At 40.7% G+C, this 23595-nt stretch overlaps 1 protein-coding gene across 1 annotated transcript; it reads right to left on the bottom strand.

Moving 5' to 3' along the window:
- Positions 1 to 1494: 1494 nt before the first annotated feature.
- Positions 1495 to 22747, bottom strand: scarf2 (scavenger receptor class F, member 2). The gene is made up of 11 exons (XM_039803741.1): positions 22035 to 22747; positions 19768 to 19826; positions 19573 to 19674; positions 18558 to 19077; positions 17820 to 18038; positions 17494 to 17622; positions 17053 to 17156; positions 15630 to 15744; positions 15158 to 15255; positions 8022 to 8177; positions 1495 to 6894 (listed from the first exon to the last, which is right to left on the bottom strand). Exons 1-11 carry the CDS (start codon positions 22142 to 22144, stop codon positions 5657 to 5659), a joined length of 2850 nt encoding a protein of 949 aa, XP_039659675.1. The 5' UTR covers positions 22145 to 22747; the 3' UTR covers positions 1495 to 5656.
- Between the last annotated feature and the right edge of the window lie 848 nt (positions 22748 to 23595).

Below are 23595 nucleotides of genomic sequence, written 5' to 3'. Positions count from 1 at the left end.
TGGAGATATCGGCCGTAGAGATGTCTGCCTTTTCTCAAATCTATCTATAAAAGGCAAGTTTCTATGTCGTTCCAGTGGCACTCCAGATGTCCGACCCGCACGCGCAAAAGAAAATACGTCACATGCAGCACGCTGACGTATGAAAGTAAACATGGAGGCCACTGTGTACTATCGTTTGGAAGGATGTTAAGGGTAACAAAGACATTCACAAAAGTAAACAAGCAAAGTTTGTCCTCCGAGCTAATGCGTGCTAACTACTATACGCAAGTATAATTTAACAAAAACTAGGAGGTTCAGTCATCACTTTTATTAACTCCCATAAAGACAACATTAGCGCATAACGCTACAGCTTCACTTCTTCAAAGTCTACCCTTCACAATAAAAGCCCAACTTTAATTCGCTCAGAGCATTTCGCTAAGAGGAAACTCAACAAATTAGCTTACACTAAATACCAATCTGATGAACATGAAAATCTAAGGGATCAACAAAGTTATTACAAATCGGCCTGTGAGAACCATAAATGTGTAAACCAAATTTCATGGTAATTCATTCAATAGAAGTTGAGACATTTCATGACATAGTCAGGGGATCACAAAAGTCATAATGATACATCACCAGGGGGCCTTGAATATCTATAACATTTCATGACAATCCATCACACAACCCATAGCTATTGAAATACTTCCATCTAGACCACAATGGTAGCACAACCAACATTGCCACCCCTTGAGCTATGGTGCTAGCATTGGGCCATAGTTAAAACAGCAACAAACAGTAGTTTATGTCTTTCAAAATGTGGAAATTGTTGATTAAATTGTTTGCACTGCTTTAGAGAAAACAGGAAAAGACAGTCCATCTTAAGCAAACTTGTTGAAGTGTTTATCTTTTTAGATAAAAGTCAGATCCACACTCATTTGTTGTCAGCATCAAGACAAGCCTTAATCAAAATAGGCAAGTCCCTGACGGGTCCAAAAGTGGATCATAATTCAGACTTGCAGACAGCTCTGAAAAAATCCTAATACAACTCAACATTTTTGTATGAATTACTCACATGTACACAGTAAGTAGAACACCATGGCACAAGTGTAGAACCTAAAACAAATCCCTTTCGCCTTCTGGTTCCAATTACCCATCACATGGCCTATCCATCCATCCTTATATCCATCCATTCATGCTCCTTCATTGCCTTGAGGCCCAGTGCTGCTATATTCCTCTTCTCCCCGCCAAAAGAAGACATATGCAGCGCGTGATTAACTCCTTAGCACAGAGTCTCCACTGTTTTTCCCCTCATGAAAGGAGCTCTTGTCCCCCCATCCTAAAGAAGCCAAATGAACAGTTCCCTGGTTCCCTCAGGCTCTTTGAAGAGCCGCTGTGACCGAATGACTCTGGAGAACTCCTGCACCGTTCCTGGGACTCTGCAGCCCAGTAGCCCAGAGTCACAGGAAAGGGTCAAATATCAATCAGCATTCAAATGAATCTGTTTGAAGAATACAATAAGAGATTTATGTGGTTTATTACCCAATACATCCTTTTCCACCATATTATTGTTGTACTTGATTGTACACTGGAATAAGACATTTGGAGAAGATGCCAAGAAGAGGCCATGCCCCCATGAGAACAAATGGGGTGTTAGTGAATTAGTATATGATGACTGTCATGTAAAGCGATTAAATAAGGATGGATTTTTAAGTTCTTGTTTGACTAGAGCTACATGTATTGCTTTTTTATTCCAAAGAAGTAAATGAGGAAATAACAATTCAATGACCATACACAAATGGAAATGTTGCTAAAAACAAAACCACAAAAGACAAAATATACCTTACAGTTGGTAATGTTTTTGCAGCTTTTTCAGGCCCTTCTTTACAAAAATGCACTGTACACCTATAAAAACAGGCACGGACCAGTCAGATAAACATTGCCACTTCATAATTACACAATGTTATGGTTTTAAGTATATGCAATTGTTTCAACAGTGGTATCAGAGTAGTAGTGTACAATCCTTTCTGTATGAGTTAATCTTTTTTTATGGGAGGCAATAATAACAACTGGAGGGAACAAGAAGGTTACAGATATCCGGTGCAGTTATTAATGCCATATAATTACACTCTGCGTCATGCAGTTAAGTGTTACACAAACAATAACATCAACAGAGGACAATTACAAAGCCAATGTAAACTTTACAAGATGGAAAGTACTCATACCGTAGGTTTGCTTCAGAGCTCAAAATAAGCAACATACCAAAAAAAAGCAAATACAACATGAAAGCCAGTTCATTGACACCAAGGAAAAGAAAAGAACTTAAAAGGTCATATAAGCACAGCTTACAAAGATAATAAAAAGTACACTATGTATACAAGTAAAAAATGTTGAAAGAATAACCAAAGAAATGTGTTGTACCTTGATAAAAAAAAAGACTATTTTTCAAATTAGCTGTAAATGTGAAATATTCTTCAGCCCAAAACATACCAATGGCATGTTAATATACATACACACATACATATCATGCATTGTTCATAGCTCTTGTTTTGAATGCTACTTTCAAAATAGCTATTCACCAGTAACTTTAGTAAAAAGCTTTTTCCTCTTCAAACTGAATTAGTCCAGTTTAAGTATCCCACCTCACCACCTTTTTTTGGTTTACTTGTTAGGATCAACACTTGAAATACAAGTTGGCAACAACATTAAGGCAAACATGGCTTCTTTTGCTTAAACTGATCCACAGTTGAGGCACATTTTAACACCCAAGGCACGGTACCATTTAGCCCTACAGTCTTACCGTAAAACAAATTAAATTAAAGCACCATTTTACTTCAGCTTGAGTCTACTAGCTTATGATAATATGTTCCTTAGGGACAAGACAAGATTTTTCCACACAATACCGCGATGGCATAAACAAATTCATGAGAAGTGGAAGTCGCTCAATTGGCGATATTGACCTAGTTTCTCGACTAAACTGAAAGAGCAGATAAAGACACATGGCAGTCTCCTTTTGTAGTCCGATCTTTAGAGAATACTAGTAACTTCTACTAATTACTACTTTTTTACGAACATTAAAACACTCTAACATCTATTGTATCTGGTTTAAGGGTGGGGGGGGCATTGTCCTGCAGTATGTTTTCTTGAATACAGCATAGGGAAACTACAGATGTTGCTGAGAAAGTAAGTGAGTTTAAAGTGATTTATGAGCATGACATAAAGTGAGGACATAGGATAGCTTGGGATTTCATTTTTGGTTTAGTGGTTTAGCTGACTGAATAAAACGTACAGTAAGAGCACATTCTGGTGATTTGGTGTTAGCCCAAGTATGAAAGAGGTTTAAAACAGCCCTTTTTGCAGAAAGATCAAAAAGCTTGTTTGGGTTTCAACAAACCATGTCTGACAGAGTTGGCCAAATAGAGAGCTAAGTCTTTGAATCCAAAAATGCAACATTTCTGTAGGAAAGAGCCTTGAGACCAACGCTAAAGCTCAGCGAGGAATTTAAGGTGACTTACAAGCACATGGACAATTAAGTCCTAAATGTAGCATTACCTTTGTGCTTTGAGGTGTGAGATATAGTTGTTTAAAGAAAAGGATTCCTCATAACGTGGTATATCAACCTGAAACCTAACCTTTGGAAAGACTCAATTATTGTTCCGGTGCCTAAAAATAAGGCTCCAGAGTCTTTTAATGACTTTAGGCCTGTGGCACTCACGTCCCTTATTATGAAGACGTTAGAGAAGATCGTGAAGGACAAACTTTTGAACTCTGTACAGGATCTACTAGACCCGCTTCAATTCGCCTACAGACCAAAACGGGGACTGGAAGATGCAGCATGTACTCTTTTTGAACTTTTGATCTATACCCATTTTGAGGGTGCAAAGAGCTTTGTGCGGCTGCTTTTTATTGATTTTTCTTCAGCCTTTAATTGCATTCAACCACATATTTTGGCAGGGATCTTAAAGAATACTTTTAATATTGATCCTAGTCTTATCTGTTGGCTGATGAACTTTTTAACTGACAGGTCTCAACGCGTGAGAGTGAATAGCATCTTATCCGATGTTCTCTTTTCCTCCACCGGTTCCCCCCAGGGCTGCGTCCTCTCCACGATCTTATTTATTTTATATACAAATGCATGCCAAAGCCAGCACGCCAGGCGTCACATCATTAAGTTCGCTGACAACTCGGTAACAGTGTCGCTGCTGACGCACAACGACCCTGAGTATGGCGCTACCTTAAATGATTTTACAGAGTGGTGCAAGTCGTCTTTTATAAACATTAACGCGGCAAAAACTAAAGAAATGCTGATCGACTTTAGGAAGAATCCCCCCACCCTCTCTCCCACCCTTATTAACGATCAAGCTATCGAAGTAGAAAAGCAATACAAATACCTCGGTATTATAATAGTTGACAAACTCACTTTCGAGCCTCAAGTTGATGCTGTCTGTATAAAAAAAAAAGAAAAAAAAATCACACCAGCGTATGTTTTTTTATTGTAAACTTCGCAATTTTAATGTCGATAAGACCTTTATGAGGATGTTTTATTGTTGTTTTATTGAAACTATTCTTTCTTTTGCCTTTGTGAGCTGGTTTGGGTCCCTCACTCTTAAAAACAAAAACAGGCTGCAATATATAACTAAAGTGTGTGGCAAAATTTCCCACAACTCTCTGACTGACTTAAAATCGCTATATGAGACAAAGACCCTGAAGAAGGCCCAGTCAGTCCTGGCTGATATAAGCAACCCCCTGAACAGCTACTTTATGTTGTTGCTGTCTGGCCGCAGATTCTGTCTGCCTAAATGCAGGACAAACAGACACAAACACTCTATTGTTCCTGCTGCTAAAGGCTTTGTTAATAATTCAATGTGAGATGTGGACTTCTGTGTAGTATGTATTTATTTGTGTCCTCTATTGATAGTGTCTCTTGTTTGTATGGCTTATGTGTTGTTTATGTTGCATTCTATTACTGCACAACGAATTGCCCCTTGGGGAAATTAAGACTCCTTGACCTTGACCTGCTCTAGTAGGAACTTAAAAAAGGTGCTCCAACAAAACACACTGAAATTGTAAAAGTGTGCCCGGACATACAAAATGAAGTGGGTGGCTTCAGGTATTGAACTGTATTTATGCATGTTGGTCCATGAACAAAAGAAACACAAACAAAATAATTTGCAATCCTCAGAGGATCTAATTTCCTTGTTATTTTTTAGAACCTTTAGTACCTTTGGAGAGCGTACATAAAAAATAGCTATCTTTCCGACACCTGCATAGCAAATTACAGTTATGCAACCTCAAAAGCAATCCATATATAAATATAGTGGTGGACATACTGCAGAGGAATAGAGATGAATGAACTATGATGTCTGTGCACCGCTGTTCTCACAGTTGTGTCCAGCTTCGCCACAGGTTGTGGTGTGAGATTGAGACATAGTCATTACACAAAAAAGGATTCTTGAAATGAAATACAATGGTGTATAGACGTCATTATAATAGAAACTCACCTATATGACTCAACTGCGCCCTCAATTTAAATGCATTTCTCACTCTTGACTGGTCCTGGAGTTGCAGCACACTCCCACCGAATCTGTTTAAATTCCTTGATTTATGTGATTCACCAACAAATCCATTTTAGTCTCTTTGAAATCCATCACAAACACTGGTCATTTGTCTTTAAAATCACTTATTTCACTACTTGTGGTGGCATAATGGCTGTCTTTTGCTGAGGTGTTTTACTTTCCGATGTATCCAACGTACCCTCCTTGCCTTTCTTCCTTGGTGGCTTTTTTATGGGAGTCTTCTTTGGTGTAGGATCCAACATTGGGTCCCCTGGCCTTGAGCCGTTCAAGTCCTGCTTCTCCGGGCTCTTGGCTTCAGGGGTCCCAAGATCTGGGGCGATGGGTGCCACCATCTTCTGGAGGCTGCTCGAGGTGGGCAGCAGGGGCTTGGTGGAGCCCTGCTGGCTAAATCCACTGGAGGGGGTCCTCTTGGCTTTTTGTGGAGGTGTTGGCTTCTCACGGTTCCCCTTGGGTGTGGAGAGACCATTGGTCTTTGTCAGACCTGTCCCCTCATTCCTGTTGATGCTTTGGGTTTTCTCCTTGAGCTGAGCAGCCAGGAGAGTGGCAGCCTCAGAGTTCATATGATGGTGGATGACTTTGGGGCTCTTAGGTGGCTCCTTGGGGGTCTCCTTTGGACTGTCAGCACTCTTTTTCTCAGATGAGGAGCTGTGGAAGCTACTTATCTTCTTGAGGGCATTCTGAACCACACCATTGATGTGCTCCATGTGACTGGGACTGCTGTGCTCGTCCCCAGACTTCTTACCTCGCAGAGGTTTGTGTTTGCTGGGGGAGCCATTGGCGTCTGCCTCCTTCCCCTCTTGTTTCTTTTGTTGCTCACGGCTCCTCTCCTTCATTTTCTGCCGCTCCTCGCTCTTAGCTGAGCCATCGCTGGAGCTCCTATTTTTCTCCTTTGGCACTGCAAGTGCCTTAATACCCCCATGCCCCTGTTGCTCTGGCTGCGGAGACCCTGTAGTATTTCCGTGTATCCACGATACTTTGGGCTTAGTAGATGGGTCTGGTGGCCGTGGTTTGGGCTTGCCAGGTGAAGGTGGTGGCTTTCCATTGCGTTTAGCCTCTGGTGTAGGAGTGCCATCCCCATCCTTGCCGCTGCCATCATCCTCCTTGGACTGCTTGGAGAGGCGGGCGATGCGAGCATAGAGGTTTGCTGTAGTGGACTCAGAGCCACTGGTGGAGCCTTCACTGTCAGAGGACTTGAGCAGGGGCTGCTCGCTGCCTTCTGGTTTTGTGACACTGGTGTCTTTCAGGGAGGTGTACTCCCCTGCATCATCCTCATTCGGGACAGCTTCTGGCTTCTCTGTTGCTGGGCTGGGGCTGCGCTTCTCTTTGCTTTCGTTCACGGATTCTGTGGATCATTGGAAGATCAACAGGCATTAGTCAAAATTAGCTATCCAATGTTCAAAATTAAAGTACATTTTAATTTCTTTTAAAACCAATACATATGACTTGTTAAAGAGATCAGATCATTTAAATATCCATACACGTTACAAATGATATGGTATGACAACTGGCTTATGAAGGCTTATCTTTGCTAATGTTAGCCTACTTTTCTCATTTGAATCAAAGGTCTAATGATAAAAAGATGTCACATATGCTATACAGACTGTAAAGCCCTTTGAGGCAAATTGTTGTGTTATTAATGTGTTAGTAAATAAATTTGGCAATACAGAACAATCAATCAAAAATGAGGCATTGGCTGTAGAAAACAGAATACACATCTTGTAAATCTGAAACTTGTTAACAATGTGTTTTATCTGTGACCTTCACAAATAGCAGCAATTCATTGTTGGAGAATATTTTTTTTCTTTCCACCAGAAAAGCATGAACACACATTACTTAAAAATATCTGTACCACTTCATTTGCTAATTTGTATACACATACTTGAGACTCCAATGCAACAGATCCTATCGGTGCAACTCTAATTCAAAACCCTTTTGTGATGTTTGCAGCGATTATTTTGTGGCCGAGGCTTTTAACTCAAAATCAATTGTTTCAAAACCCTTGAACCATTTATTAGAAGAATGAGAACTAAACTAAAGTAGTAAGAGAGCACTGAAAACCCATCAATCACTAAGCACACTGAAAAGTCCCCCAAAACAAAACCTAACTCGAACAGTCAGACTTCTAGAATAGAAACTGATGGAATGGGTGTTTTCCATCAAACTTCAAGGAGTTAGTCACTGTTTGGATTTATGCCATGAGCTGACTTGGCCATTCCATTTCCTGTTTATACTCTCCTCGTCTCGGCGCAAAACCTGGGCCTAGATGGCATATGATAAAGAAACTATCTCCCTAATGAGATTTACAGAAGTGGGTGAGTCACTAAACGGTCACACTGGGGATCTTGACTTCTTCAGAAACCTGTGTCTATCGTGTATGTGCAAAGTCTCCTACATGCCAAAGACAAATTAGGGATTTATGTGCGTCATTCGAGATAACTAAACTGTTTATTTATTCTTACGATGACTCACCTTCATGGGGCACACAGTAAACTGGCCCCTCGTCTCCGCTCTCAAAGGAAGAGAAAGACTCCTGGGACGACCAGGAGGAGGGGGAGGGCTGCTCGGCCACTGAGGGGGGCTCGATGAAGCTGCAGTTGAAGGTGTTCTCTGGGTCGTGGTGGGCTACTGAGAACAGAAAACAAACGCAGAAGCCAAAAGGTCAGCCAGAGGGTATTGTACCGTGTTACAAGAACAACAGTCTGTTCTCACTCTCTCTCACAACTGCTGCAGAGAGTGCTGTAGAAAGTGTTGGTTTAAGTGAGTCTACGGAAAAACTGTTTTTCTATTGGTTTTGGTTTTGGCTTTGAATTTGAGTTAACAAAGGCGCCAACATTATGGGTTTTGGAAGCAAGTGTAGATATTTTTGTAACCTGTTTAGTATTTGTACATGTTGTTGTCAAAAGCTAAAGTGATTTACGTTTTCCCCAAAGTGTTATTCTCAGCAGGTTAAAAGGCAAACAAGAAACATTATTCTGACCATCATACGAGACAGAAATTCTGAATAAACCCATAACTACTGGCATTGTATTTTTGGTGGGTCTGCAGCTCCTTAGTGACCCAAACAACTTATTCATTAATTTATGATGAATACATTATTTAGGAGTACGTGAGCTATTAGATGCATTCTAATTCAATGAAACAGAAGTTAGAATAAAGCAAAAAAACTTAAAAAGATACCATTTTCTAGGGATTGTTCAGCATTTTGGGAAATACAAATCTTTCTCAGAGTGGGATGAAAATATGTATACTACTCTCATCAAATTAATTACGAAGCTAATAAGTACATGCCTCAGCTAGCTTAGCATAAAGACTTGAAACAAGGAGAAACAGGTAGTCTGTACACCTGCTAGCCTGTACACAATAAGCGTAGTCCCAAAATGTGAACTATTTCTTTAACACGTATGGAGTGACAATTAAGAATCTGTAATTACAACAACAACTGATAAAGTATTGACCCTTAAACTGTAGTGCCATACCTTATTCTGGTCTTTTCTAGTATTGAGCAAATGGATTCTTTCATCATCTTCCACAGAATCCTCTCCCTTAACATCATCTCTCTCTCTCTCTCTCTCTCTCTCTCTCTCTCTCGGTTTCCCTAGACACTGCAGCATTTTGCTGAGCCTTCAGTCTCAGGACAGCTGTGGTGTCTGAGGGATACTTGTGAGTTTTGGCTTTAACTTTTCTGGGCGTTAACTCGACATGACCGACCACATCAGATGCGCCTGTTTACATGCCTGATGACACATGGGTCCATCCAGTTGTTTAGACCTCAGATAAACCCTAGGTGGAAGAAATCCCCTAACTGTACCAGGAAACAAATCCTAGCTCCTTAGCATTGGTTGATTGACTGCAGTCTTGTATAAAGTACTTGAAAGCAATACTTGAGAAACAGTACAAGTATCTTACAAGACAATGACTTTGGCAAGTTAAAGTCACCTTTTAGAATATTACTTGAGTAAAAGTCTTAAAGTATCTGATATTTACTGTACTTAAGTATCAAAAGTAATTTTCTGATATTAAATGTACTTCATTTTTAGAAGTAAAAGTAAAGAAAAACTTTGATTATGAACTTTATTGTGGCTTCCTTATAGTAAAGTATAATATTTAGGGTTTTCACGTCTTCTTAAACATTAAATTCAAAGTCTGACAAAATAGAAACAGAATTAAAAAAAGATTTGTGAGGAAGAATCTTTCACGCCAACGTACAAAAAAACGAGTAACAAAGACGCTTGGAGGAAATGTAGTGAAGTAAAAGTATTCATTTCATTTAGGAAAAGTAGTGGAGTAACAGGGAAAGTTTCCAGAAATATAAATAAAGTAAAGTACAGATACGTAAAAATTCTACTTTAGAACAGTAACAAAGTATTTGTACCTTGTTACATTACAACACTGATTGACTGTAACTAAAAATGTGATCTACTGCCAAATTTGTACAGACTTAGAGACTTATAGAGGCACTATTAGAGGAAAAACTGCATTTTCTTTTAATTTTAATTTGAGTATGAGAAGCTATTTCACACATATTTGTTTACATTCTCCCTTGTTGGTATTTGATACGCAAGACAATCTTGATCTTAATAACATTCAAATTCATATAACTTTAGCAGATGGTCTGTTTAGAGGTTCCTCTCACAATAATGTGTAAACTGAACATGTCTGGGTTTTCATTATAAACCGGTCTGATGTTTATTCTCTTGCTTCCTGTGTCCATCAGTTTTAGTCATGGACAAATTGGAACTGGCTCATAGGGGTTGTGTGTGTTTGTGTGTGCCACATTATTTTTTTGTGTACCAGCATGTATGTGCAAAGCAATTTTCAAGGACCCTGACTTGTTTTGTTTGTCTTGAGGTTGCAGAGTTTTATCTAGTTTTCCAAATTATAGTTATAATAGTTTTAAAGCGCCCATATTATGCTCATTTTCAGGTTCATAACTGTATTTTAAGATTGTACAAGAATAGGTTAACATGGTTTAATTTTCAAAAAACACCATATTTTTGTTGTACTGCACAGCTCTCTCTCACTGCTGCAGATGCTATTTTCACCTGGTTTCTGTTTTAGCTACAGAGTGAGACCTCTTTTCTTCTTCTTCTTCTGTACTATCTTTGATTGCACTTGCACATGCTCAGTAGCTCAGATGTAGAGCATGTCAGCTAGCTAACTCTAGAGACAGTAAAAGAAAGCTGTTTCTCCAACTTTGGTCAGTTACAAGGCAGGATTAGCTGGGAGACTTCTAAATCAGGGCGCACATGTAAGTAGTTCTTTTGTAGATTATGGTGAACTTGTGTGTGTTGTAGCAGTGCTTTGCTATTGAGAACGACGTAGCATGCTAGCGTTAGCATTAGCGTTAGCATGCTAACGAGCTAACGGTTGTGGTTAGCCAGCTCATTTCAGACTGTGACGTCACAGTCCGAGCCGATTTTGAACAGCTCACTAGGAGACTGAAAGCAGGACACATTCAGAAACCGTATCTCACTCAAAACAGCATGGATGGATTTTTTTCAAAGTTTGTATGTGTGTGGAAGCACCAGAGACACAAAAGAACACCCCAAATCCCAGAAAAAGTGATTTTTTCATAATATGGGCACTTTAATGTAAGTTATTACCTACGATAGCATATCTGTTTACAGTCTTGCTGAATCTTTAATGCTACATTCATCTAAAAACATTGTTATCACTTAAAATTATTTCTTACATTTATCCAAAACAAGTCCTCTAAACATCTGAACTCCATGTTTGAGTTTGGTAGACTGATGTCTTTGTGTTACTCGTAGGGTGGATAATGTCAACACAGGTGCAACATGTCTATAATAAGCAAGTACAGATGTGTGTAAAAAGGAGGAAAAAAGACCAAAAATAACATGTGTTACTGCGTTGAGGGGACTTCCATCCGAGGGCACCCATTTATGTGATTATTTAAGGATGTCATGTTTACTAGAATAATGTCACCCTGCACTCTCTACATGTGTAGTCTTTCATGGCATTACTATTCTGAGTGGATTAACTGAAAAAAATCTCATAAATGTGGATGTGATAGATTAATAATACTATGATGTATACAGAACCCAGCAAAAGTATTTTTACAGAGGTGTGGATGACTAATAATAGTTTGCCCAAATTCAACTAGAGGAATAAATAAATGAGTAAGACAGGGTATGTGCTCTGTCTTCTGTCCGTGTGAAGGGTCTTTACTGTGCAGCGGCAGGCAGATCGGCAGAGACTATGAGGGACTTAGGAATGTAGAGCAGCTAACCTATGCAAAGACTTCAGTTAAGTTAGTCAACAAGCTAACACATGGGTATTTTGCGACATTACTTGGATGCAGTGATGAACAACTGCTGCCCTTGAAAGCTGCTCCCTCCAGACTGTGGGTCTAGTGGGGCAGATTGTTCTCCAGACTGGACGCCACTGTGATCCCTGCCTACATGGAGGCCAACGCACAACAGGGCATTATTGACACATCCCAGCTGCAGAGCTCCGCCACCACAGTTGCTCAGTGGGGGGATGTGTTAACAGACCTGAGACAGAGGTAGTCTAAAGGCTAGAGAGCCAGGCTGGGACAAGCAGGTTGGTAGTTCAAATGCCTGGTCCAGCTGTGGAAATCTGGGCATAGAATGGGGATTACTAGCCAATAATAACAAGAAACAAGGCTTCAGCCTGAAATAGCCTGTGTCAGGTTTACAGGATTGCCTGCAGAGTCTGAAACAAATACAGTACATCCAACATGGCCAAATCAGAGCCTTTAAATCAATTAGTGATTACATTTATCTACAAATATTCCTAAAACTCAAGCTGACCTTTTTTCCTTTGATCCATCTTAATTCATGCACTCAAGAGCAACGTTACAGTGTGAGAAAGTTTTCTTTTGGTCGGTCACAATAGCATGAATGTGAAGTTGAGTGTTGTTGCAAACATATTTGCAATCCCAGCCAACTTTCCCAGGATAAATAAAGACGAAAAAAGCAGGTGGAGCTGCTCTCAGCCCTTACCCGTGGGGAAGCATTTGCACACAGAGGATGCAAGGAATGCCGGACAGACGTGAATCTGTTGGGCGTGGAGTAAATATGCTTAGAATGGAATGCCAAACTACAAGCAAATAGCCTTAGTTTTGCCAAGAGGAGGATAGGTGACAGTGTGTTCATGTAGCTATTTCTCTGAGGCTAACTATGCTAATAGGGGTTGTTGTCGTCCTTCCCTACTTCCCCTTGTTCCTTTTTCATTTGGTCTTGCCACATCTGTTGCCACTGACCCTGGTGTGGATAAATCACAGTTCTGACACGGGCTGGGGTAAATTTGACCACTTCCTGTTTCCAGCCCCATTGGGCCCCCTCTGGAATGTGTGTGTGCAGGACTGTGTAGCCCCAGTCAGAGTTTGAGTTTCTAAATGTTGGCAGACCACGCTTCTGTGGGTAGGCCAACAGAAAGCAGAGTAGCACACATTTGGATAGGACAAACCAGGAAGGACAAGAGAGACGCATACTCTCTGTAATGGATTTGATTGGGTATTGAGGTCTGTTCTTAAATTGAATTGGTACATGGTAGTCTTATCTGTTTTCTAACTTGTAGATTCTTGACAGTAAAAGCCTAAACATAGGTCTTTTTCCCTTTGCTTACAGTGTAAACACATCCTCTCTATCTTATCTTTATGTACAGTAAAGATGTGAAAAAGATCTGTTGTTTAAAAAGGCATTTGGCTAAGATGACGTTGCTTTTTATATGCCTCTGGCACATTGCTCCACATGGTCAAGCTCTTCACAAACATCGTATTAATGTCCCCCAATGTGATGACAAAGGCAACTCTGTCCCAGTGTTGTATTTTGACCGAGGCATAACAGAGACAGATTCTAGCTTAAAGAATCAGCTGGATAACTGAGGAGGCACATGCTGCTCAGACGTGGAAAAGAAACCAGGTCATCAACTCCTTCCACAGCACGCTGAGTTCAGTAGAGCCCTTTTAAAGAATCAAATTACAGTGCTTCATAATTATGCTTAAGCTGAGGCAAAGTTAAGAAACTGCTGTACAACACTGAAACCCCCCCACACACACACACACACACACACACACACACACACACACACACACACACACACACACACACACACACACACACACACACACACACACACACACACACACACCCAACCAATCAATCATTTGATCTATAAATCAAAAAAGATTCCCATTCCACTTTCCCAGAGCCCACTTCCATGGCTTGTTTTGTCAGACCAAGAGTCCAAAGATTCACAATAACAAACAAATGCAGCAAATGTGAAAAGCTGGAGCCAGGGAATGTTTGGCCTTTTTTTCTTGATAAATTACTTTTAACAATAAGCCGACTATGAAAATTGTTGTACATTAACTTTCTGTCAGTGGTCTTATACATAAGTTGACTACTTGCTTTAGCACTACTGCAAATGTCACCCCTATATTCTGTCAATGTTGTGCGCCAAACATGATTAATCTCCTACTTCAATTAGTAAATAGAAATATCTGCACAATTAATACAAATGGGCTCCTATAAAGGTCTGTACAGTAAGGACAATATGTCCATGTCTTGAAAATTGGAAATTCCATATACTGTGAAATGCAGAAACATATTGCTGTTATGATATATTGAAATATTGCAGTACTAAACTCCGCTGCATCTGCATGTGTTGTCATAATGAAGAACAATTATTTGTACAGTAATATAAAATAGCTTATAGGGGCAAGACAGGGGGACGACAAGACAACTATCTCCTTGTACAAACGCTCAAATCTTTAAAGAACTAGATAAATGTATATTTTCAAACTGTTAATCTTGTTTTAGAACCCTAAACAAAAACAGCCGTGTTAAACTGTGTGTGGCGGGGTTTAAAAGATCATCATATCTCCTCTGTCTACTATAAAAAAAGACTGGGGTCACAGACAGATCTGTCACAGACCACGAGACCTCCGCATGGAGCAGCAGAGCTGCAGCGTCCACCCAAACAGAGCGGCCTTTGATAGCGCGTCACTCGCCACCACCCGGGCCCCCCGACAACCACTGGCCTTCTTTTAATAACACAGCCTCCCTCAGCCCAAGAAAAAAAGAAAATCTTGGGGAAAAAGACGATGGAAACGGGAAGAAAAAGAAAAAAAGGGCCCAGTTTAGGGTTGTAATAATATGAACACATGGCATTTGAGGGTGCCAAGAATAATAATGGGCTCTAAAACCAGTGCATTCCTTTCAAATGAAACCCCATACTCGCCTGGCAGCCACCATACACTTTTCAACCCTATTCATCAACTAAGAGGAAGACTGAGGTAGCACAGAAGGTACAGTAAAATGCGCACTCTGACTGCCACGCACGGGTGTCATTGTCCATGCTGTGTTAAGCTGAAGCTATATAAAAGCGTTGATAGCGAGTGAAGCCACAGTTATCATATTATCTGACACCTCCATGTCAAAATCTGAATATCATTACATTAATGACCTGTGCTAATTATGCATCGGCTATTTCTGATGCTATGAGAGATGCGGCTTTAGCAGAACGTGTTGTACGAGCAGCAGAGAGGATGATTACATAAAACACAGCAGCTTCTGGCAGCGCTGCGGTGGGATATGAGAAAGAGTTTTGGGGCTTACCGACTACTTTGGGCAGTTTCTGTCGCCTCAGTGGAATACGGGGAAGTTTAGTGCTGATTCGGCTGAATCGTCCGCACAGGATCCGCTTGGCTTTTTTGCTGTTGGTAGAGTTGTCTTGGTTAGGATTGAAAAGGGATGACGCCATGGAAATTCAAATGAATCATTCAAAAGAGGCATATTAAACCTGGCCCCGTGCCTCTTTTGAGGGCTCAGGGACTGCTCACATTGCTACTCGCACTGTAATGTCAATATATAAAAGTACTTAAAATACAATTTAAATGCATTTATTCATTTAACAACCTGGTACCTGTGAGAGAGAGCAGAAATAAAATATGTATCTCTATTTTCATAACCGGGGGCAAGCCTCCTACTGGGAACTCAAGCCCAATCGTGGACCATAGAGGTGAAGATACCTATCATTTTCACCTCTATGGTCCACGATTGGGCTTGAGTTCCTAGGAGTGTCACTCACTTGTGGTCGTCTTTGTGTCGACACAGGCAGCAGCAGCACAGCAGCGAGAGCAGGACAATCAGTAAAAAGGAGACCAGGGTTCCAGCCGCGATCACACCCATCCGCTGGTTGGGCTCTGAAAGAAGAGATGCAGGGAATTCTGGGTGTGCCACATTGGCGCAGCAAAACTCTGAATGCCAGTTTCAACAAACCTCTCTCCCTGTCATCACTAACACTAGAGACCTTAGTGCATAGCGAATTATTATGATTTACTGTACACTTGAAAGCATATGACTTGAGTAGAGGGTTTAGCTAACTGTCTATAATCTTTATTAATGTGATGGTTAGCTTTGATGAGAAACAATTGATTTTCAATAGCTGCTTGACATGAAGCATCTCTGAGGAATATTGCAACAGGCTGAAATTCACTACAAATAATTCACTATTAATCTTATGTCCTTCGAGACAAGGGACCACTTACGCTTTCATTGCTGATTTCCTGCAAGCAACTTCCTATCCTCAGCTCCTCTTTACTAAACGTCACCATAACTCATCTATGATTTATTAGCACCCCTCCCTTCTCAAGTGAGATACACCCCAAAGATAATAAGTGCTGTATTGCATAAGCATGGACGGCTTTGGCACTTGCAAGGACAGATGACACCAGAAGAGACGCAAACCATCAGTTAAGGGGTAAGTAGCTGCGGCCCTCAGGTCTTTGCACTGTCACATAAGGCTGAGATGGATTGCTGGGAAGTCTGGGTGTGGCATGTTGTCATTTGCTCTGTGCTCACAGATGGATAAAGAATGGAAAATGGTTTTGGTGGAGGGGGGGTGGGGGGGGTAAGGTAAAAGTGACAAGGTCTTATGATATCACTGGCCAGCCTGTCAACGCCCATCACATCCATTTGCCAAAATCCCTGCTAACTTTGTGTCCCAAACAACAATATTCTTCCTGCCTGCCTGCTTGCAGTCCACTTTTTCCTCTACTCTCTGTCTCCCTTCCAAGTTCTCTTTTTCTCTCATATTTTCTCTCTCTCTCTCTCTCTCTCTCTCTCTCTCTCTCTCTCGACAGGAACAGAGCCAACAAACACAGCCATAAAAAGGACACCGGTCTGGGTCTGGAAACGCTATCAAGGCCTCGCTACGTTAACTCTCCCACTACACAAACTGACCTGAATAGATGTGTTTGTTGGTACTCAGTGTGTACAGCCAACTATTAGACATTTAATACACAGGCAGCACTAGTGGCATCTGGCTCTTTGAACAAACTATAATTCTTTGTGTATGTGTAGTTCAAGTAAAAAATAGCTGTTGTTAATCTCAGAAAAGGTACATTATTTAGAAAAACACTAGTTTTTGACTACTGCTGTTCACAGAAACCCCTTTTAAAACATAACTACAAAGCATGTGGTTGCTCTTTAAATAAAAAGATTTTTCTTACGGAGATAGCAGGCACCAGACACAGGATCACAGTTCTTGTCATTGCAAGAGCAGGTTTGGTTGCAGTTCACTCCGTACTGGCCAGGTGTACAGGTCATATTGCAGCTTGAATACAGACAAAAACAACATCTGTTTAATGTTCATTCCAAGTGACAGATGCATGAAATAGGACACAGAAAAAGAGAAACTGCATAAATGGGATCAGTGTTTTGTTTCAGGCAAAATCCTCTGTGATGGAAGTTTGTAGGAATTTTAACTCTTCTATTTCAAAAGTGTTCCTTATCAGTATCTGTAAAAAAAATATGCCTCAAAACACATGCTTCGCTCATTCATATTCCCAAGATATACAAGTGTATGTGAGAAAGCCATCAACCATTTTCACTACGTATTGTTAATCATAAACATGACTCTTTTTTTGGGTATGAGGTGTCTTATGACTTACTAGGTGCCATAAAATCCCGGGTCACATAAGCACTCTCCGGTGACGACATGACAAATGCCATTAAAACAGTGACTGCAGTTGTTCTCACAGTTCTCGCCATATGTGCCGTTGGGGCAGCGCACCTCGCACCTAACACACACAAAAGGAAGGCCATGATTACAGTCATTTTCAAGCTTAGCAGTATGAGTCACACACATTATCACAGTATGGAGCAACAACAACATATACTGTATATTTTTTTTAACATACGTACATAACATTTAACATATGTTTTTTTTTCTTCTTATTTTACACATTTCTAAATTGTACTGTGCATGTTGGCTTACCTGTCCCCAATCCAGCCAGGGTTACAGTGAGAGCATTTGCCATGAATGGGGTCGCAGTGGTGGCCATCTTTACAGGTGGGACACACGTCCTGGCAATTTTCGCCAAAGAAGCCTTTGGAGCAGAGCTGGTCACACCGTGTTCCATTCCAACCTCTGTCACAGGTGATGCAGCGTCCCTCTGTCACCTTACAGGGCTGCTGGCCCTTGCAGTGCCCACACCTACGAAAACATAAAAAATGTTGTCTTGTTTGCACAAAAAGTCCTCCATCTCATCTAAATGTAGTAAAACAGTTTAAGGATCTGAAACCTATGATAATCTGTATTTGTATGCTTTAAATTTTTTGCTTTAGTGATCATTTAAAGAGGCAGATACACAACATTGAACTCTAACCGTGTTCTTTTCAGTTTATAGCAACTGTATTGTGTGAGAATGTCACAGTCCATAGAAGGTAAAGCACTTAACCGGAATTGCTTTTACATGTTGGCTGATGATAATGGTATAATGTGAATACCAACTCCCAAATCTCACATTATTATTGCTCCATTAAGTAACACGGTCAGATATTTTAAGGATTATCAGCTGCAGCATATATCAAATCTTATTTCCTAATAAAATTACAAAACCGCACCATAATATGGATCAGACAAGGGAACTGAACATTAGCCATCTGTAAAACTGCATATTCCTGTGTTTTTTTATACGGTACATCTGCTCTCTGCCAATATTTTTTTCCCCACCTGTTTCTGCAGTTTTGACCATAGAACCCGGCAGGACATGGTTCCCGGCAAAACTTCCCACGGTACCCTGGTGTGCAGGTACATGAGCCGTCCGCCTGATTGCACTTGCCGTGGATGCACTGGCAGTAACGGTCACACCGTGGGCCCCACAGCCTCTCCCGGCACAGGCAGCGTCCAGTGAACTGTTCGCATGGGGAATTGTTACAGTTACACTGGATTGCACAGTTCCTCCCCATCCAACCAGGGTTGCACATGCATCGCCCTGTCATTGCGTCACAGATAGAGTTGATGCTGCAGTAGCAGTTGTTGTTGCACTGGGGACCCCAGACGCCAGGGTGGCATGTGCATTTGCCCGTCTCTTGGTCACACTTGCCCTTTTGGCATAAGCAAGCATTCTCGCAGTTAGGTCCCCAACGATTGTGGTTGCAGGTACACTCCCCGGTCAAGTCATCACACTGGCCGTTGGGGTAACAATTACATTTCCCTTTGCAGTCAGGGCCCCAGAACTGGGCAGGGCACTCTGTTAAAAGACAGTGCAGTAATCAGGAAATGGGCAAATTTCTTCTGACTTGTCAACTATCCTTCAACAAGACTGAGAGTCTGTACAGGCATGCTAGTGGCTCTGTGAGGCTGCACAGCACTGCTTTGTGCTAAACGGCAGCATGGCAACATAATCACAACAGCTGATGTTTTGCAGGTACAATGTTTACCATGCTCACCGTCTTTGTTTAGCATGTCAGCTAACATCTGCTAATTTCGTGCAATCTATCCAATAGTTATGAACAAAGAGGTGGACCTACAGATAGAACATTGCCATCCCCAGGTGGCATGGCTAAAAAAAAAAAAAAAAGTGCCATAATTTGAAATCATGCTGTTGTTTTAGATTTTAAATGAGAGCTAAAACTTGGTATTGAACAAGTGAAATATTTCTATTTGACCTTTAAAAAACTGTAGACGAGAAGAAAAAGGTATGAATGATGATAAAAAAAATATATATATATAAGCAATCCCTTACTAGTGTCACAGCTAGCTCCAAAGTATCCATGACGACAGCGACATTCATTCGGCCTGACACACACCTCATTTTCGTTGCAGGTGAAGTTGCCTTCGCAGAGAGCTTGGGTGAACAAGAACAGGCCGTATTATTCAACTGCCTTGAACAATGAGCTATATGACACGTACTGATAAATGATCTCTGTTTGGTACATACGTGTCAGGCATTCATCCCCTAGCTGCCCCCATCCACTGCAGCACACAAATCCTGATGATCTGGAAAAGAAGTAATGAGATTGAGAATGAGGGATAAATGGTGAAAAGAACCTGGCTTAAATACAGTGAAACAAACACATATCAAAGCAGCAGCATCCACACCCAACGCATGCTTCTTTGATCTCACTGTTCTTATTGATGTGGCTGATGCCAAATTCTGCAAACGTATGCAGGGCATTGTACGTGATGCACATGCTTAGAACATGGTTGTATAATGATCTGAATGTGGGTCATTCCCATCTGTATACAGTACTGTACATACACTCAAAAGCCCTTAACCCCCGAATCTGTAGTTTGCCAGTTTCTTTAGGTTTCCAAAGCCGTTGGGGAAATGTGAATATTCAGAGACAATATTTTGCAGCCAATTTTTAGGCCTGTCAGGAAAGGGCGGATGTGTCTCCTCTTCCTCCCACGCCTGTGACCTCCGTGGGGCCCCCTGCAACACGTCAGCTTCCCCTTAAGTGTTTGAAGATGGCAGTATACTTGCAATCAATGAGCAGGGAGCCACGTTGATTTTGATGCTGCCAAAAGAGGCGCGTGGTTGAGATCACAGGTCTCAGATCTGTATGCTAACACTTGCAATGGAAGGAGGATAATTTCTTAATAAGCCTTTTGCCATTTTATGTACATTAATATGGCACTGGATTTAACTTTTTTGCTTTGTGCTGCTCTAAATTTTGAGGAACCGCGGTGAACATGTATGGAGTTGACCCTTGTTGACCTATAACACACAGCCAATCCATGTCAGCACTAAAAAGAAAGACTGCATTCACTGTTGTGTAGAATCAATTAGGTGTTTAGAAGCATAGCTGCACTCCTGTTTTTTTTACAGAAAGAATGCATCAACTAGCTTTGCCAAGAAATCCAATAGATGCTCTTTAACTGATTCAAAAACCCATTTTTCTGCATCAGTGCCGAAAGATTCACGTTCAAGACAGAAAAAATAAAAACACAATAGGCATACAGGAAAAACAAGTGAGTGGGGAGTTTACTACAATGAATGTTGAATGCTGGAAAGAGGGCAAAATGTCAAACTTGTAGCGCAGTAAATGTGAGTACTGTATATATCACACTAAAAACTTCTGTGAGATGACAGCACAACTTCAACTTTTGAAAAGCAGCTGTTGATTACTTAACATTTCATTGTGACTGTACGGAAATATGCAGCATGTGGCTTTTTAGATAAGCTATTTTCAGTTTTGCTCCAAGAACTTTGACTGCTTATGATTCAAGAAACAAAAGATAATAAGCACATGATTTCTTATCACACATCTTTTATGACATATTGGAGAATGAGCCCTGGACTATAGCCTATTTGCTGTTTCTCTGCTACCACAATTTCAAAATTCATAGACATCAGTTTGGATGCTGTAGTCAGCAATTGTGGACCTGGGTTTGGTTTTTCTTCTACACTTTACAGACAGCTATAATCCTAGGGGTCATCAAGAAATGGTTTTTGGATACCTTATCTTTTGAGAAGGAGCTGTCTAGATATTTGTATTCCAAGAATAGTATTCTATTATTTTTCACATAATTGATTTTTATTGTTAAAATATCAATTGACAACCAAAATTGGTTCCTTTAAACATTTTATAAACCCATTTATTTTTTTCTAAAAGTACATCAACCACAATGTGTGGTGCCACGAATCCAGCGAAGGTCATCGAGAGCGCCCCCTAAAGAGCAATGAAAACACTCCTGTTCCAGATGTACACATCTGTTTAGCTGCTTTCTTCAATGGACTCCTCCTCCTTCTATACAGCGGACTGGGAACACGTTATATGTAGAAAAGAATGTGCAATAATCTAATCAGTGTAAATACGAATGCTTGATATAAAAGTAAAATAAACGTTTAGAGAATGAAGTCAGTGGTGGATTTCAGATACAGGCTATATAGCGACTTTAGTGAGAACCGTTATTCTTGCATAAGGCCACCACTAAGTTATGAATTTATTGTGCTCTGTGTTGAAAACGCAATAGTTCTTCCAGCTAATAAAAAAAAGACTTGAGGAATGTGATGATTCCACATGCTTTAGTGCAATTGAAACTCTGACTGGACTGTTTTGAAGAAAGTAACTTAACTGCCGAATGCTGAAGGGAGAACGAGGCAAACTATGTCACAAGCTGATATGCATTAACAACCAGTGGGGAAAAAAAAAAACTATAGGCCACATATTTTAACCTGTTTTCTTCTGCACTGGTGCTTACCCAGGTGCTTTGCATACATTCCTGCCTTTTGGGTTGAGTTCTTGGCTGAAACTGGAGCAAAAGAAGAGACAAACCACCGCAACAACAGCAAAAGAGTTCTTCACTTCCATTGTACAAGCAGCAGCATCCTTCTAGACGCCGTTTTCACACCGCATTTCCCTTCTCCGAAATAGGATTATGACAGTTTTTCACTTTTTTTGTTAAACCGCTCCGATTTGTTTAACGCATATAATCCATAGGTATCTGCTTGGTAGATATCAAATCCTTGTCCAAAAAGGTGCTTTTAAAACTCTCGCAGCCACCTACGCCATCGAGAAACTCAGCAGCAAAAAAAGTGACCAGCGACAGTGATCCCAACAGAACAGCTGAAAAAAATAAAAATAAAAAAAAAAGTCATAAAACCAAAACTTGCAAATCACAGTTAGGCTATTCTTGACAAACGCTGTTCTCCTGCTGTGCGCCGTTTATTCCATCAACGTTTCTGAAATAGGCAATCACGCCAAAGCTCGTGGGTCCAGAGTCATAATGAAATTAAAACTTTTTTTCCCCCAACGTAATGTCCTCAACGCGCGTCGAAACGTGTACATGTGTTGATAGTCTTGCAAAAAATGAAGGCGAATTAGCTGCCTTTCGCGTTTTCCTCTCTGAGGACAAGCGCTTATAACTTTTGTCCTCTCTTGCGCTCTCAGGAGTGGTAGGAGGGAAATTCCTGATTTGTTACTCTATCTTTGGCTTTGTGTGCCATGCGTGCGCCACCAAATCTACATAGGCCTGTGTGCAACAGGGTCTGCTTTAATCGCCTAGGTTAAAACAACGTATTGTGGCCCATTTCGTCATTATAACAAACGCAAGTTAATGTGGGCGATTAGGACGAAAAGGCATTCGCTTTTTAATAATGAAAATTGCCACTAATATCATTATTATCATTCATTTGCGTATTTTAAGCATCTTTCAATCGTCCAATTTAAAATGACAGATTTGGAGAAATGATTTGTATTTGCAGTAACCTCCTTAGAAAACACTAATTAAGGTAGTTTTTTTTAATTGATGCTTGGAAGTGTGTGTGGGGGTGGAGGGGGCGGCAGTGTAATAACTACGTTAGACAATAGCTCCCCCATCTGTTAACACCAACGAAGTGATTTTGGCATGTGGCCCCTCCTGCACTAAATAAAAACAAGTGCAAGGTAACTTAACCATTGAAAGCAAAGCAATTATTACATCAATTACATCAGATGCATTGTAACATGCAGTCCACCTTTCTCCATGAATGGTTGCACAATGCATGTGCCCTGATGGGTCTCTTTTTTTCCCCTCACAGGAGCACATCACATTGTGGATTGTCAGGAGTCTTTGAAGGGGTTCAGGACCAAAATAAAGTTATTCTCTACAAAATGTTATGAAATGTTTGTAATTCAGTTCTACTGACATTATCCCTTATCCATGTCAACAAGACCCACTGCCAAAATTCCAAAACAGAAAACTGCTATGACCCCACATAGTTTGACAGGTCTTTCGTAAATGGATAATTAATGAATAATGCTTTCTGGTGATATTTCTTCAA

Source organism: Perca fluviatilis, chromosome 6, assembly GCF_010015445.1.
Source record: "Perca fluviatilis chromosome 6, GENO_Pfluv_1.0, whole genome shotgun sequence".
Taxonomy (NCBI): domain Eukaryota; kingdom Metazoa; phylum Chordata; class Actinopteri; order Perciformes; family Percidae; genus Perca; species Perca fluviatilis.
Note: the sequence above shows the minus strand (reverse complement) of the source record. Positions and strands in the feature narration are given on the sequence as shown.